The following is a 17,891-nucleotide window of genomic DNA, read 5'->3' as shown; positions in this document are numbered from 1 at the left end:
TAGCGTGCGTGCAGGATCCCCGATCTCTAGCGTGCGAGCAGGATCCGTCATCCCTAGTGTGCGTGCAGGATCCTCGATCTCTAGCTTGCGAGCAGGATCCGTCATCTCTAGCGTGCGTGCAGTATCCCCGATCTCTAGCGTGCGAGCAGGATCCATCATATCTAGCGTGCGAGCAGGATCCCCAATCTCTAGCTTGCGAGCAGGATCCGTCATCTCTAGCGTGCGTGCAGTATCCCCGATCTCTAGCGTGCGAGCAGGATCTCCGATCTCTAGCTTGCGAGCAGGATCCATCATATCTAGCGTGCGTGCAGGATCCCCGATCTCTAGCGTGCGAGCAGGATCCGTCATCCCTAGTGTGCGTGCAGGATCCCCCATCTCTAGCTTGCGAGCAGGATCCGTCATCTCTAGCGTGCGTGCAGGATCTTACCTGATCACCACGTCGTATTTATTAATGATTTCCCCCAGAGAGCTGTTTTTTAGCCGATGCCCATTTCCGACCACCACGCACCGTCTGCACCGCAGCCTGAACACAAGACGGAAGTTCACTGTTATTATTGTATCCAAACATTCCAATGATTAGATCTCATGGATCACATCCTGCACTTGTGTTGCGAAAGTAGCGATACAGGGAAATCACTAAATTCAGCTCTCCACAGCTGCCAACAGATAGCAATAGCAGCACCCATGGGGAGGTATTTGCTGCAAATGTCATCCTTCAATGGAATCATTAGACATTATGGGAACATACAGGAGAGATCGAGAACAAACCTGCAGAATATACAGAAATACTGCACACAGCGCCGCCTGCACGTTAAAATATGCGGTTTGCTTCCCGATTGGAAATTATTTCCGCTGTTCTGCTTTCCTTACTCTAAGACTGATAAGGCTATGTTCACACGTTGTGTTTTTGCTGCTTTTTTATGCAAATGAAAAGCTTCTTTTTACAGCACCAGCAAAAGCCGAGACTTCAGAAATCTCTTTTTTCCGGACTGAACTGCAAAACTCAAGCATGTCAATTCTTTCAGCATTTTTTCACCATGAAAAAGTGTAAAAACCTTGTGTGTTTGCGACATCTGAACATCGCTCTAGTTTCCTGCTTACGTCACCATGTATCTGCCACTTATAGATCGGTTCTCACCGGTTCCTTTCCAGTGTTTTGTCGGTCTCCATGTCTCTGGTGCATTAATCAATGCACTGGAGCAATATGGCTACGACATGGCCGTCTTCTATATCCACACCCACTGCTCTCAGCTGCTTTGCATTCATGTGCTCTTGTGCATCCTTTTCTCACTTTGCAGAGTTTTCTCAGCAGATATAAGCTGCTGGTTACACGGGATGTCTGGTGCAGTTTTTGCAGTGCATGTTCCATGCCTATCGGTGCTCTCACCTCTTACACGGTGGAGTTCGTCACCCCCCACTAATGAGCTTATAATGGCTCGTCTGCCTGTTATTCTGCGCACCGCGAGGACGGGTCAGAGCGGATGGATCGGGGTCTTACCTCTCTATATCTGGTGGGACGTGGTATTGGTTCGACAGCGCCAGAAACTTCATGAGTAGATCCTCTGGAGGGGAGAGAGTCACTGTCAGTTACGCCACTATATGGGTGAGCCACTACGGGGGGATCCGGGGATCACACACCCATCCCATTTTTACATTGACCATGTCACCTGACCCTGCGGACCCCCTAGATGCACTGGTTTTGGGGGTCTAGTACTATATCCCTGCGGCTCTCATACAATCTCTTACAAGGCCCCTGTGATTTCCAGGCTGCAGCTAAAGATGAGGGGAGCGAGCAGTCAGATCTACAGGGATCTACATGGATCTACCGGGGTGGACTAGGTGCTTTGTGTGTTACTGCTGACATTAATCCCTAATGAGAGATATTGGGGGGAATACAGTGAGGGTCTCCATCACTAGACCGACGTATACACCTGCCCCCCATGTGTCTGCTCAGTCCCTGCGCCGTTCTTACCGCTGCCCTTAGTGCCATATGGTAAAGGATAGACCGACTCGCTCTTCACCCAGAAGTAGTCGCTGAGCTGCAGGAAGACGGCGTGATCCCGGGAGTAACTGGAGAGGAAAGAGATCACCAGCCGGAAAATGAGATCTGGCGGCTCACGCCAAACTACAGAGCGACAAGGACAGGAGGCTGCGCGCTGTACAGGAGAGTGCTGAGGAGGAGGACAGCAGAGAGCGATGTACAGGAGAGTGCTGAGGAGGAGGACGGCAGAGAGCGATGTACAGAGAGTGCTGAGGAGGAGGACGGCAGAGAACGATATACAGGAGAGTGCTGAGGAGGAGGACGGCAGAGAACGATGTACAGGAGAGTGCTGAGGAGGAGGACGGCAGAGAGTGCTATACAAGAGAGTGCTGAGGAGGAGGACGGCAGAGAGTGCTATACAAGAGAGTGCTGAGGAGGAGGATGGCAAAGAGCAATGTACAGAGAGTGCTGAGGAGGATGGCAGAGAGCGATGTACAGGAGAGTGCTGAGGAGGAGGACGGCAGAGAGCGATGTACAGAGAGTGCTGAGGAGGAGGACGGCAGAGAACGATGTACAGGAGAGTGCTGAGGAGGAGGATGGCAGAGAGCGATGTACAGAGAGTGCTGAGGAGGAGGACGGCAGAGAGCGATGTACAGAGAGTGCTGAGGAGGAGGATGGCCGAGAGCGATGTACAGAGAGTGCTGAGGAGGAGGATGGCAGAGAGCGATGTACAGGAGAGTGCGGAGGAGGAGGATGGCCGAGAGCGATGTACAGAGACTGCTGAGGAGGAGGACGGCAGAGAGCGATGTACAGAGAGTGCTGAGGAGGAGGACGGCAGAGAACGATGTACAGGAGAGTGCTGAGGAGGAGGACGGCAGAGAGCGATGTACAGAGAGTGCTGAGGAGGAGGACGGCAGAGAGCGATGTACAGAGAGTGCTGAGGAGGAGGACGGCAGAGAACGATGTACAGGAGAGTGCTGAGGAGGAGGACGGCAGAGAACGATGTACAGGAGAGTGCTGAGGAGGAGGACGGCAGAGAGTGCTATACAAGAGAGTGCTGAGGAGGAGGACGGCAGAGAGTGCTATACAAGAGAGTGCTGAGGAGGAGGATGGCAAAGAGCAATGTACAGAGAGTGCTGAGGAGGATGGCAGAGAGCGATGTACAGGAGAGTGCTGAGGAGGACGGCAGAGAGCGATGTACAGAGAGTGCTGAGGAGAAGGACGGCAGAGAACGATGTACAGGAGAGTGTTGAGGAGGAGGATGGCAGAGAGCGATGTATAGGAGAGTGCTGAGGAGAAGGATGGCAGAGAGCGATGTACAGGAGAGTGCGGAGGAGGAGGATGGCCGAGAGCGATGTACAGAGAGTGCTGAGGAGGAGGACGGCAGAGAGCGATGTACAGAGAGTGCTGAGGAGGAGGACGGCAGAGAACGATGTACAGGAGAGTGCTGAGGAGGAGGACGGCAGAGAGCGATGTACAGAGAGTGCTGAGGAGGAGGACGGCAGAGAGCGATGTACAGAGAGTGCTGAGGAGGAGGACGGCAGAGAACGATGTACAGGAGAGTGCTGAGGAGGAGGATGGCAGAGAGTGCTGAGGAGGAGGACGGCAGAGAACGATGTACAAGAGAGTGCTGAGGAGGAGGACAGCAGAGAGCGATGTACAGAGAGTGCTGAGGAGGAGGACGGCAGAGAACGATGTACAGAGAGTGCTGAGGAGGAGGACGGCAGAGAACGATGTACAGGAGAGTGCTGAGGAGGAGGACGGCAGAGAGCGATGTACAGGAGAGTGCTGAGGAGGAGGACGGCAGAGAGCGATGTACAGAGAGTGCTGAGGAGGAGGACGGCAGAGAACGATGTACAGAGAGTGCTGAGGAGGAGGACGGCAGAGAACGATGTACAGGAGAGTGCTGAGGAGGAGGACGACAGAGAGCGATGTACAGAGAGTGCTGAGGAGGAGGACGGCAGAGAACGATGTACAGGAGAGTGCTGAGGAGGAGGACGGCAGAGAGTGCTATACAAGAGAGTGCTGAGGAGGAGGACGGCAGAGAGTGCTATACAAGAGAGTGCTGAGGAGGAGGATGGCAAAGAGCAATGTACAGAGAGTGCTGAGGAGGATGGCAGAGAGTGCTATACAAGAGAGTGCTGAGGAGGAGGATGGCAAAGAGCGATGTACAGAGAGTGCTGAGGAGGATGGCAGAGAGCGATGTACAGGAGAGTGCTGAGGAGGAGGACGGCAGAGAGCGATGTACAGGAGAGTGCTGAGGAGGAGGATGGCAGAGAGCGATGTATAGGAGAGTGCTGAGGAGTAGGACGGCAGAGAGCGATGTACAGGAGAGTGCGGAGGAGGAGGATGGCCGAGAGCGATGTACAGAGAGTGCTGAGGAGGAGGACGGCAGAGAGCGATGTACAGAGAGTGCTGAGGAGGAGGACGGCAGAGAACGATGTACAGGAGAGTGCTGAGGAGGAGGACGGCAGAGAGCGATGTACAGAGAGTGCTGAGGAGGAGGACGGCAGAGAGCGATGTACAGAGAGTGCTGAGGAGGAGGACGGCAGAGAACGATGTATAGGAGAGTGCTGAGGAGGAGGATGGCAGAGAGTGCTGAGGAGGAGGACGGCAGAGAACGATGTACAACAGAGTGCTGAGGAGGAGGACAGCAGAGAGCGATGTACAGAGAGTGCTGAGGAGGAGGACGGCAGAGAACGATGTACAGAGAGTGCTGAGGAGGAGGACGGCAGAGAACGATGTACAGGAGAGTGCTGAGGAGGAGGACGGCAGAGAGCGATGTACAGGAGAGTGCTGAGGAAGACGACGGCAGAGAGCGATGTACAGAGAGTGCTGAGGAGGAGGATGGCAGAGAGCGATGTACAGGAGAGTGCTGAGGAGGATGGCAGAGAGTGCTATACAAGAGAGTGCTGAGGAGGAGGATGGCAAAGAGCGATGTACAGAGAGTGCTGAGGAGGATGGCAGAGAGTGCTATACAAGAGAGTGCTGAGGAGGAGGACGGCAGAGAGCGATGTACAGAGAGTGCTGTGGAGGAGGACGGCAGAGAACGATGTACAGAGAGTGCTGTGGAGGAGGACGGCAGAGAACGATGTACAGGAGAGTGCTGAGGAGGAGGATGGCAGAGAGCGATGTACAGGAGAGTGCTGAGGAGGAGGACGGTAGAGAGCAATGTACAGGAGAGTGCTGAGGAGGAGGACGGCAGAGAGCTCTATACAGGAGAGTGCTGAGGAGGAGGACGGCAGAGAGCGATGTACAGAGAGTGCTGAGGAGGAGGATGGCAGAGAGCGATGTACAGGAGAGTGCTGAGGAGGAGGACGGCAGAGAGCGATGCACAGGAGAGTGCTGAGGAGGAGGACGGCAGAGAGCGATGTACAGAGAGTGCTGAGGAGGAGGACGGCAGAGAACGATGTACAGGAGAGTGCTGAGGAGGAGGACTGCAGAGAGCGATGTACAGAGAGTGCTGAGGAGGAGGACGGCAGAGAACGATGTACAGGAGAGTGCTGAGGAGGAGGACGGCAGAGAGTGCTATACAAGAGAGTGCTGAGGAGGAGGATGGCAAAGAGCGATATACAGAGAGTGCTGAGGAGGATGGCAGAGAGTGCTATACAAGAGAGTGCTGAGGAGGAGGATGGCAAAGAGCGATATACAGAGAGTGCTGAGGAGGATGGCAGAGAGTGCTATACAAGAGAGTGCTGAGGAGGAGGATGGCAAAGAGCGATGTACAGAGAGTGCTGAGGAGGACGGCAGAGAGCGATGTACAGGAGAGTGCTGAGGAGGACGGCAGAGAGCGATGTACATAGAGTGCTGAGGAGGAGGACGGCAGAGAACGATGTACAGGAGAGTGCTGAGGAGGAGGATGGCAGAGAGCGATGTACAGGAGAGTGCTGAGGAGGAGGATGGCAGAGAGCGATGTACAGAGAGTGCTGAGGAGGAGGACGGCAGAGAACGATGTACAGCAGAGTGCTGAGGAGGAGGACGGCAGAGAGCGATGTACAGGAGAGTGCTGAGGAGGAGGATGGCAGAGAGCGATGTATAGGAGAGTGCTGAGGAGAAGGACGGCAGAGAGCGATGTACAGGAGAGTGCTGAAGAGGAGGATGGCAGAGAGTGATGTACAGAGAGTGCTGAGGAGGATGGCAGAGAGCGATGTACAGAGAGTGCTGTGGGGGATGGCAGAGAGCGATATATAGCAGAGTGCTGAAGAGGAGGATGGCAGAGAGCGATGTACAGGAGAGTGCTGAGGAGGAGGACGGCAGAGAGCGATGTACAGGAGAGTGCTGAGGAGGAGGATGGCAGAGAGCGATGTACAGGAGAGTGCTGAAGAGGAGGATGGCAGAGAGCGATGTACAGGAGAGTGCTGAAGAGGAGGATGGCAGAGAGCGATGTACAGGAGAGTGCTGAGGAGGAGGATGGCAGAGAGCGATGTATAGGAGAGTGCTGAGGAGAAGGACGACAGAGAGCGATGTACAGGAGAGTGCTGAGGAGGAGGATGGCCGAGAGCGATGTACAGGAGAGTGCTGAGGAGGAAGACGGCAGAGAGCGATATATAGTAGAGTGCTGAGGAGGAGGATGGCAGAGAGCGGTGTACAGGAGAGTGCTGAGGAGGAGGACGGCACAGAGCGCTATACAAGAGATTGCTGAGGAGGAGGATGGCAGAGAACGATGTACAGGAGAGTGCTGAGGAGGAGGATGGCAGAGAGCGATGTACAGGAGAGTGCTGAGGAGGAGGACGTCAGAGAACGATGTACAGGAGAGTGCTGAGGAGGAGGAAGGCAGAGAGCGATGTACAGGAGAGTGCTGAGGAGGAGGACGGCAGAGAGCGATGTACAGGAGAGTGCTGAGGAGGAGGACGGCAGAGAGCGAAGTATAGGAGAGTGCTGAGGAGTAGGACGGCAGAGAACGATGTACAGGAGAGTGCTGAGGAGGAGGACGGCAGAGAGCGATGTACGGGAGAGTGCTGAAGAGGAGGACGGCAGAGAGCGATGTACAGGAGAATTCTGAGGAGGAGGATGGCAGAGAGCAATGTACAGCAGAGTGCTGAGGAGGAGGACGGTAGAGAGCAATGGACAGGAGAGTGCTGAGGAGGAGGATGGCAGAGAGCGATGTACAGGAGAATTCTGAGGAGGAGGATGGCAGAGAGCAATGTACAGCAGAGTGCTGAGGAGGAGGACGGCAGAGAGCGATGTACAGGAGAGTGCTGAGGAGGGGGATAGCAGAGAGTGATGTACAGGAGAGTGCTGAGGAGGAGGATGGCAGAGAGCGATGTACAGGAGAGTGCTGAGGAGGAGGATGGCAGAGAGTGATGTACAGGAGAGTGCTGAGGAGGAGGATGGCAGAGAGCGATGTACAGGAGAATGCTGAGGAGGAGGACGGCAGAGAATGCCATACAAGAGAGAGCGGAGGAAGAGGACGGCAGAGAGCGATGTACAGGATAGTGCTGAGGAGGAGGACGGCAGAGAGCGATGTATAGGAGAGTGCTGAGGAGGAGGATGGCAGATAGCAATGTACAGGAGAGTGCTGAGGAGGACGGCAGAGAGCGATGTACAGGAGAATGCTGAGGAGGAGGATGGCAGAGAGCCATGTACAGGAGAATGCTGAGGAGGAGGACGGCAGAGAGCGATGTACAGGAGAATGCTGAGGAGGAGGATAGCAGAGAGCGATGTACAGGAGAATGCTGACGAGGAGGACGGCAGAGAGCGATATACAGGAGAATTCTGAGGAGGAGGACGGCAGAGAGCAATGTACAGGAGAGTGCTGAGGAGAAGGACGGCAGAGAGCAATGTACAGGAGAGTGCTGAGGAGGAGGACGGCAGAGAGCTCTATACAGAAGAGTGCTGAGGAGGAGGACGGCAGAGAGCAATGTACAGGAGAGTGCTGAGGAGGAGGATGGCAGAGAGCGATGTACAGGAGAATGCTGAGGAGGAGGATGGCAGAGAGCGATGTACAGGAGAGTGCTGAGGAGGAGGATGGCAGAGAGCTATGTACAGGAGAGTACTGAGGAGGAGGGTGGCAGAGAGTGATGTACAGGAGAGTGCTGAGGAGGAGGATGGCAGAGAGTAATGTACAGGAGAGTGCTGAGGAGGAGGACGGCAGAGAGCAATGTACAGGAGAGTGCTGAGGAGGAGGACGGCAGAGAGCGATGTACTGGAGAGTGTTGAGGAGGAGGACGGCAGAGAGCAATGTACAGGAGAGTGCTGAGGAGGAGGACAGCAGAGAGCGATGTACTGGAGAGTGCTGAGGAGGAGGATGGCAGAGAGCGATGTACAGGAGAGTGCTGAGGAGGAGGACGGTAGAGAACAATGTACAAGAGAATGCTGAGGAGGACGGCAGAGAGTGCTATACAAGAGAGTGCTGAGGAAGAGGACGGCAGAGAGCGATGTACAGGAGAGTTCTGAGGAGGAGGACGGCAGAGAGCGATGTACAGGAGAATGCTGAGGAGGAGGACGGCAGAGAACGCTATACAAGAGAGTGCTGAGGAGGAGGACGGCAGAGAGCGTTGTACAGGAGAGTGCTGAGGAGGATGGCAGAGAGCGATGTACAGGAGAGTGCTGAGGAGGAGGACGGCCGACAGTGATGTACAGGAGAGTGATGAGGAGGAGGACGGGCGAGAGCGATGCACAGGAGAGTGCTGAGGAGGATGACGGCCGAGAGCGATGTACAGGAGAGTGATGAGGAGGAGGACGGGCGAGAGCGATGTACTGGAGAGTGATGAGGAGGATGACGGCCGAGAGCGATGTACAGGAGAGTGCTGAGGAGGAGGACGGCAGAGAGCGCTATACAAGAGAGTGCTGAGGAGGAGGACGGCAGAGAGCGATGTACAGGAGCGTGCTGAGGAGGAGGACGGCCGAGAGCGATGTACAGGAGAGTGCTGAGGAGGAGGACGGCCGAGAGCTCTATACAGGAGAGTGATGAGGAGGAGGACGGGCGAGAGCGATGTACAGGAGAGTGCTGAGGAGGAGGACGGGCGAGAGCGATGTACAGGAGAGTGCTGAGGAGGAGGACGGGCGAGAGCGATGTACAGGAGAGTGCTGAGGAGGAGGACGGCCGAGAGCGCTATACAGGGGGACACCTGTGAATGCTACACAGGGGGATGACTGAGCTTCCTATACAGCAGGGGGTCGAGCAGTAGAAGGGACGAGGGACTTACTTGCTGATCACAGAAGCTGCTTTGGAAGCGACGGCCCCCGCAGTGCACATGGGTCTGATGGTCTCATATGACCTGTGGACACAGAATCTGCAGTTATTTATCCGCCATTTACAATCCTCATTCATTAATAATAATTATTGTTGTATCTGATCTGAACCCAGTGATATGTGGGGACTTGTACCCACCTCGGTATGTAAGTGTCCACGTGAAGGTACCACAACATCCCGAAGCAGAACATGACGGTCAGGAAGGCGGCGCCGGCTCTCCATCCTGCAGGAGACAAAGACACCACTGATACATTGTAACGATTCTAACAAACACATGAGATGACATCCGGCACAGACACGAGCAATCTCTGTACAATCAGACCCAACCTGACCCAACCTCGTGTGTAACTGGCCAAGAACCTGATGGAAAACCAACCAGACAGAAAACTGTCACAAAGACTGCAGTGTGTGAACAGAGATCTGAAGTCACGTCCATTATCAGGAATAGACGAGATCAGATCAATGTCCTCGGCTGTAAAGACAACAAACTGCACAAAGCTGTCAGCAAACAGATCTACAGAGCCCCGGACAGACATCTCTACCCTCCTATATCCCCCTGTACTGTAATAAGATGTGATATCACCGCTCCTCTTATATCTCCTGTACTGTAATAAGATGTGATATCACCGCTCCTCTTATATCACCCTGTACTGTAATAAGATGTGATATCACCGCTCCTCTTATATCACCCTGTACTGTAATAAGATGTGATATCACCGCTCCTCTTATATCTCCTGTACTGTAATAAGATGTGATCTCACCGCTCCTCTTATATCACCTGTACTGTAATAAGATGTGATATCACCGCTCCTCTTATATCACCCTGTACTGTAATAAGATGTGATATCACCGCTCCTCTTATATCCCCTGTACTGTAATAAGATGTGATATCACCGCTCCTCTTATATCTCCTGTACTGTAATAAGATGTGATATCACCGCTCCTCTTATATCACCTGTACTGTAATAAGATGTGATATCACCGCTCCTCTTATATCACCCTGTACTGTAATAAGATGTGATATCACCGCTCCTCTTATATCACCCTGTACTGTAATAAGATGTGATATCACCGCTCCTCTTATATCACCCTGTACTGTAATAAGATGTGATATCACCGCTCCTCTTATATCTCCTGTACTGTAATAAGATGTGATCTCACCGCTCCTCTTATATCACCTATACTGTAATAAGATGTGATATCACCGCTCCTCTTATATCACCCTGTACTGTAATAAGATGTGATATCACCGCTCCTCTTATATCTCCTGTACTGTAATAAGATGTGATATCACCGCTCCTCTTATATCTCCCTGTACTGTAATAAGATGTGATATCACCGCTCCTCTTATATCACCTGTACTGTAATAAGATGTGATATCACCGCTCCTCTTATATCTCCCTGTACTGTAATAAGATGTGATATCACCGCTCCTCTTATATCACCTGTACTGTAATAAGATGTGATATCACCGCTCCTCTTATATCTCCTGTACTGTAATAAGATGTCATATCAACGCTCCTCTTATATCCCCTGTACTGTAATAAGATGTGATATCACCGCTCCTCTTATATCTCCTGTACTGTAATAAGATGTGATATCACCGCTCCTCTTATATCACCTGTACTGTAATAAGATGTGATATCACCGCTCCTCTTATATCACCCTGTACTGTAATAAGATGTGATATCACCGCTCCTCTTATATCACCCTGTACTGTAATAAGATGTGATATCACCGCTCCTCTTATACCACCTGTACTGTAATAAGATGTGATATCACCGCTCCTCTTATATCCCCCTGTACTGTAATAAGATGTGATATCACCGCTCCTTTTATATCATCTGTACTGTAATAAGATGTGATATCACCGCTCCTCTTATATCCCCCTGTACTGTAATAAGATGTGATATCACCGCTTCTCTTATATCACCCTGTACTGTAATAAGATGTGATATCACCGCTCCTCTTATATCACCATGTACTGTAATAAGATGTGATATCACCGCTCCTCTTATATCATCTGTACTGTAATAAGATGTGATATCACCGCTCCTCTTATATCACCCTGTACTGTAATAAGATGTGATATCACCGCTCCTCTTATATCTCCTGTACTGTAATAAGATGTGATATCACCGCTCCTCTTATATCTCCCTGTACTGTAATAAGATGTGATATCACCGCTCCTCTTATATCTCCTGTACTGTAATAAGATGTGATATCACCGCTCCTCTTATATCTCCCTGTACTGTAATAAGATGTGATATCACCGCTCCTCTTATATCACCCTGTACTGTAATAAGATGTGATATCACCGCTCCTCTTATATCTCCTGTACTGTAATAAGATGTGATATCACCGCTCCTCTTATATCTCCCTGTACTGTAAAAAGATGTGATATCACCGCTCCTCTTATATCTCCTGTACTGTAATAAGATGTGATATCACTGCTCCTCTTATATCTCCCTGTACTGTAATAAGATGTGATATCACCGCTCCTCTTATATAGCCTGTACTGTAATAAGATATGATATCACCGCTACTATTATATCTCCCTGTACTGTAATAAGATGTGATATCACCGCTCCTCTTATATCTCCTGTACTGTAATAAGATGTGATATCAACGCTCCTCTTATATCTCCTGTACTGTAAAAAGATGTGATATCACCGCTCCTCTTACATCTCCCTGTACTGTAATAAGATGTGATATCACCGCTCCTCTTATATCACCCTGTACTGTAATAAGATGTGATATCACCGCTCCTCTTATATCTCCCTGTACTGTAATAAGATGTGATATCACCGCTCCTCTTATATCACCCTGTACTGTAATAAGATGTGATATCACCGCTCCTCTTATATCTCCTGTACTGTAATAAGATGTGATATCACCGCTCCTCTTATATCACCCTGTACTGTAATAAGATGTGATATCACCGCTCCTCTTATATCTCCTGTACTGTAATAAGATGTGATCTCACCGCTCCTCTTATATCACCTGTACTGTAATAAGATGTGATATCACCGCTCCTCTTATATCACCGTGTACTGTAATAAGATGTGATATCACCGCACCTCTTATATCCCCTGTACTGTAATAAGATGTGATATCACCGCTCCTCTTATATCTCCTGTACTGTAATAAGATGTGATATCACCGCTCCTCTTATATCACCTGTACTGTAATAAGATGTGATATCACCGCTCCTCTTATATCACCCTGTACTGTAATAAGATGTGATATCACCGCTCCTCTTATACCACCTGTACTGTAATAAGATGTGATATCACCGCTCCTCTTGTATCCCCCTGTACTGTAATAAGATGTGATATCACTGCTCCTCTTATATCTCCTGTACTGTAATAAGATGTGATATCACCGCTCCTCTTATATCCCCTGTACTGTAATAAGATGTGATATCACCGCTCCTCTTATATCTCCTGTACTGTAATAAGATGTGATATCACCGCTCCTCTTATATCATCTGTACTGTAATAAGATGTGATATCACCGCTCCTCTTATATCCCCCTGTACTGTAATAAGATGTGATATCACCGCTTCTCTTATATCACCCTGTACTGTAATAAGATGTGATATCACCGCTCCTCTTATATCACCCTGTACTGTAATAAGATGTGATATCACCGCTCCTCTTATATCATCTGTACTGTAATAAGATGTGATATCACCGCTCCTCTTATATCACCCTGTACTGTAATAAGATGTGATATCACCGCTCCTCTTATATCTCCTGTACTGTAATAAGATGTGATATCACCGCTCCTCTTATATCTCCCTGTACTGTAATAAGATGTGATATCACCGCTCCTCTTATATCTCCTGTACTGTAATAAGATGTGATATCACCGCTCCTCTTATATCACCCTGTACTGTAATAAGATGTGATATCACCGTTTCTCTTATATCACCCTGTACTGTAATAAGATGTGATATCACCGCTCCTCTTATATCTCCCTGTACTGTAATAAGATGTGATATCACCGCTCCTCTTATATCTCCTGTACTGTAATAAGATGTGATATCACCGCTCCTCTTATATCCCCCTGTACTGTAATAAGATGTGATATCACCGCTTCTCTTATATCACCCTGTACTGTAATAAGATGTGATATCACCGCTCCTCTTATATCACCCTGTACTGTAATAAGATGTGATATTACCGCTCCTCTTATATCACACTGTAATAAGATGTGATATCACCGCTCCTCTTATATCACCCTGTACTGTAATAAGATGTGATATCACCGCTCCTCTTATATCCCCCTGTACTGTAATAAGATGTGATATCACCGCTTCTCTTATATCACCCTGTACTGTAATAAGATGTGATATCACCGCTCCTCTTATATCACCCTGTACTGTAATAAGATGTGATATCACCGCTCCTCTTATATCACCCTGTACTGTAATAAGATGTGATATCACTGCTCCTCTTATACCATCTGTACTGTAATAAGATGTGATATCACCGCTCCTCTTATATCCCCCTGTACTGTAATAAGATGTGATATCACCGCTTCTCTTATATCACGCTGTACTGTAATAAGATGTGATATCACCGCTCCTCTTATATCACCTGCACTGTAATAAGATGTGATATCACCGCTCCTCTTATATCTCCCTGTACTGTAATAAGATGTGATATCACCGCTTCTCTTATATCATCTGTACTGTAATAAGATGTGATATCACCGCTCCTCTTATATCTCCCTGTACTGTAATAAGATGTGATATCACCGCTCCTCTTATATTATCTGTACTGTAATAAAATGTGATATCACCGCTCCTCTTATATCACCCTGTACTGTAATAAGATGTGATATCACCGCTCCTCTTATATCTCCTGTACTGTAATAAGATGTGATCTCACCGCTCCTCTTATATCACCTGTACTGTAATAAGATGTGATATCACCGCTCCTCTTATATCACCCTGTACTGTAATAAGATGTGATATCACCGCTCCTCTTATATCCCCTGTACTGTAATAAGATGTGATATCACCGCTCCTCTTATATCTCCTGTACTGTAATAAGATGTGATATCACCGCTCCTCTTATATCACCTGTACTGTAATAAGATGTGATATCACCGCTCCTCTTATATCACCTGTACTGTAATAAGATGTGATATCACCGCTCCTCTTATATCACCCTGTACTGTAATAAGATGTGATATCACCGCTCCTCTTATATCACCCTGTACTGTAATAAGATGTGATATCACCGCTCCTCTTATACCACCTGTACTGTAATAAGATGTGATATCACCGCTCCTCTTATATCCCCCTGTACTGTAATAAGATGTGATATCACCGCTCCTTTTATATCATCTGTACTGTAATAAGATGTGATATCACCGCTCCTCTTATATCCCCCTGTACTGTAATAAGATGTGATATCACCGCTTCTCTTATATCACCCTGTACTGTAATAAGATGTGATATCACCGCTCCTCTTATATCACCATGTACTGTAATAAGATGTGATATCACCGCTCCTCTTATATCATCTGTACTGTAATAAGATGTGATATCACCGCTCCTCTTATATCACCCTGTACTGTAATAAGATGTGATATCACCGCTCCTCTTATATCTCCTGTACTGTAATAAGATGTGATATCACCGCTCCTCTTATATCTCCCTGTACTGTAATAAGATGTGATATCACCGCTCCTCTTATATCTCCTGTACCGTAATAAGATGTGATATCACCGCTCCTCTTATATCTCCCTGTACTGTAATAAGATGTGATATCACCGCTCCTCTTATATCACCCTGTACTGTAATAAGATGTGATATCACCGCTCCTCTTATATCTCCTGTACTGTAATAAGATGTGATATCACCGCTCCTTTTATATCTCCCTCTACTGTAATAAGATGTGATATCACCGCTCCTCTTATATCTCCTGTACTGTAATAAGATGTGATATCACTGCTCCTCTTATATCTCCCTGTACTGTAATAAGATGTGATATCACCGCTCCTCTTACATCTCCCTGTACTGTAATAAGATGTGATATCACCGCTCCTCTTATATCACCCTGTACTGTAATAAGATGTGATATCACCGCTCCTCTTATATCTCCCTGTACTGTAATAAGATGTGATATCACCGCTCCTCTTATATCACCCTGTACTGTAATAAGATGTGATATCACCGCTCCTCTTATATCTCCTGTACTGTAATAAGATGTGATATCACCGCTCCTCTTATATCACCCTGTACTGTAATAAGATGTGATATCACCGCTCCTCTTATATCACCCTGTACTGTAATAAGATGTGATATCACCGCTCCTCTTATATCTCCTGTACTGTAATAAGATGTGATCTCACCGCTCCTCTTATATCACCTGTACTGTAATAAGATGTGATATCACCGCTCCTCTTATATCACCCTGTACTGTAATAAGATGTGATATCACCGCACCTCTTATATCCCCTGTACTGTAATAAGATGTGATATCACCGCTCCTCTTATATCTCCTGTACTGTAATAAGATGTGATATCACCGCTCCTCTTATATCACCTGTACTGTAATAAGATGTGATATCACCGCTCCTCTTATATCACCCTGTACTGTAATAAGATGTGATATCACCGCTCCTCTTATATCACCCTGTACTGTAATAAGATGTGATATCACCGCTCCTCTTATACCACCTGTACTGTAATAAGATGTGATATCACCGCTCCTCTTGTATCCCCCTGTACTGTAATAAGATGTGATATCACCGCTCCTCTTATATCATCTGTACTGTAATAAGATGTGATATCACCGCTCCTCTTATATCCCCCTGTACTGTAATAAGATGTGATATCACCGCTTCTCTTATATCACCCTGTACTGTAATAAGATGTGATATCACCGCTCCTCTTATATCACCCTGTACTGTAATAAGATGTGATATCACCGCTCCTCTTATATCATCTGTACTGTAATAAGATGTGATATCACCGCTCCTCTTATATCACCCTGTACTGTAATAAGATGTGATATCACCGCTCCTCTTATATCTCCTGTACTGTAATAAGATGTGATATCACCGCTCCTCTTATATCTCCCTGTACTGTAATAAGATGTGATATCACCGCTCCTCTTATATCTCCTGTACTGTAATAAGATGTGATATCACCGCTCCTCTTATATCACCCTGTACTGTAATAAGATGTGATATCACCGCTTCTCTTATATCACCCTGTACTGTAATAAGATGTGATATCACCGCTCCTCTTATATCTCCCTGTACTGTAATAAGATGTGATATCACCGCTCCTCTTATATCTCCTGTACTGTAATAAGATGTGATATCACCGCTCCTCTTATATCCCCCTGTACTGTAATAAGATGTGATATCACCGCTTCTCTTATATCACCCTGTACTGTAATAAGATGTGATATCACCGCTCCTCTTATATCACCCTGTACTGTAATACGATGTGATATTACCGCTCCTCTTATATCACACTGTAATAAGATGTGATATCACCGCTCCTCTTATATCACCCTGTACTGTAATAAGATGTGATATCACCGCTCCTCTTATATCCCCCTGTACTGTAATAAGATGTGATATCACCGCTTCTCTTATATCACCCTGTACTGTAATAAGATGTGATATCACCGCTCCTCTTATATCACCCTGTACTGTAATAAGATGTGATATCACCGCTCCTCTTATATCACCCTGTACTGTAATAAGATGTGATATCACTGCTCCTCTTATACCATCTGTACTGTAATAAGATGTGATATCACCGCTCCTCTTATATCCCCCTGTACTGTAATAAGATGTGATATCACCGCTTCTCTTATATCACGCTGTACTGTAATAAGATGTGATATCACCGCTCCTCTTATATCACCTGCACTGTAATAAGATGTGATATCACCGCTCCTCTTATATCTCCCTGTACTGTAATAAGATGTGATATCACCGCTTCTCTTATATCATCTGTACTGTAATAAGATGTGATATCACCGCTCCTCTTATATCTCCCTGTACTGTAATAAGATGTGATATCACCGCTCCTCTTATATCATCTGTACTGTAATAAAATGTGATATCACCGCTCCTCTTATATCACCCTGTACTGTAATAAGATGTGATATCACCGCTCCTCTCATATCTCCTGTACTGTAATAAGATGTGATGTCACCGCTCCTCTTATATCACCCTGTACTGTAATAAGATGTGATATCACCGCTTCTCTTATATCACCTGTACTGTAATAAGATGTGATATCACCGCTCCTCTTATATCTCCTGTACTGTAATAAGATGTGATATCACCGCTCCTCTTATATCTCCCTGTACTGTAATAAGATGTGATATCACCGCTCCTCTTATATCTCCTGTACTGTAATAAGATGTGATATCACCGCTCCTCTTATATCTCCTGTACTGTAATAAGATGTGATGTCACCGCTCCTCTTATATCTCCCTGTACTGTAATAAGATGTGATATCACCGCTCCTCTTATATCTCCTGTACAGTAATAAGATGTGATATCACCGCTCCTCTTATATCTCCTGTACTGTAATAAGATGTGATATCACCGCTCCTCTTATATCATCTGTACTGTAATAAGATGTGATATCACCGCTCCTCTTATATCTCCCTGTACTGTAATAAGATGTGATATCACTGCTCCTCTTATATCTCCCTGTACTGTAATAAG

The 17,891-nt window shown here is 47.7% G+C and overlaps 1 protein-coding gene across 12 annotated transcripts in view; it reads right to left on the bottom strand.

The window, feature by feature from the left end:
- Nucleotides 1–17,891, bottom strand: part of LOC141172846 (CMP-N-acetylneuraminate-beta-galactosamide-alpha-2,3-sialyltransferase 4-like) — a 479,971-nt gene that overhangs the window by 35,140 nt on the left and 426,940 nt on the right. For all 12 annotated transcript variants that reach the window (XM_073657416.1, XM_073657422.1, XM_073657414.1 and 9 more), the window contains 5 exons: nt 9,315–9,399; nt 9,130–9,201; nt 1,973–2,070; nt 1,499–1,562; nt 428–523 (listed from right to left, as the gene is read on the bottom strand). In XM_073657416.1, the coding sequence (XP_073513517.1) occupies nt 428–523; nt 1,499–1,562; nt 1,973–2,070; nt 9,130–9,201; nt 9,315–9,399 (415 nt within the window). The remainder of the gene's footprint in view (nt 1–427; nt 524–1,498; nt 1,563–1,972; nt 2,071–9,129; nt 9,202–9,314; nt 9,400–17,891) is intronic.

Source organism: Phyllobates terribilis, unplaced genomic scaffold (assembly GCF_046119375.1).
Source record: "Phyllobates terribilis strain yellow unplaced genomic scaffold, ASM4611937v1 Scaffold_12__6_contigs__length_324123572, whole genome shotgun sequence".
In the NCBI taxonomy this organism is placed as follows: Eukaryota; Metazoa; Chordata; class Amphibia; order Anura; family Dendrobatidae; genus Phyllobates; species Phyllobates terribilis.
The sequence above is the reverse complement of the archived record's forward strand: the minus strand, read 5'-3'. Positions and strand labels throughout refer to the sequence as shown.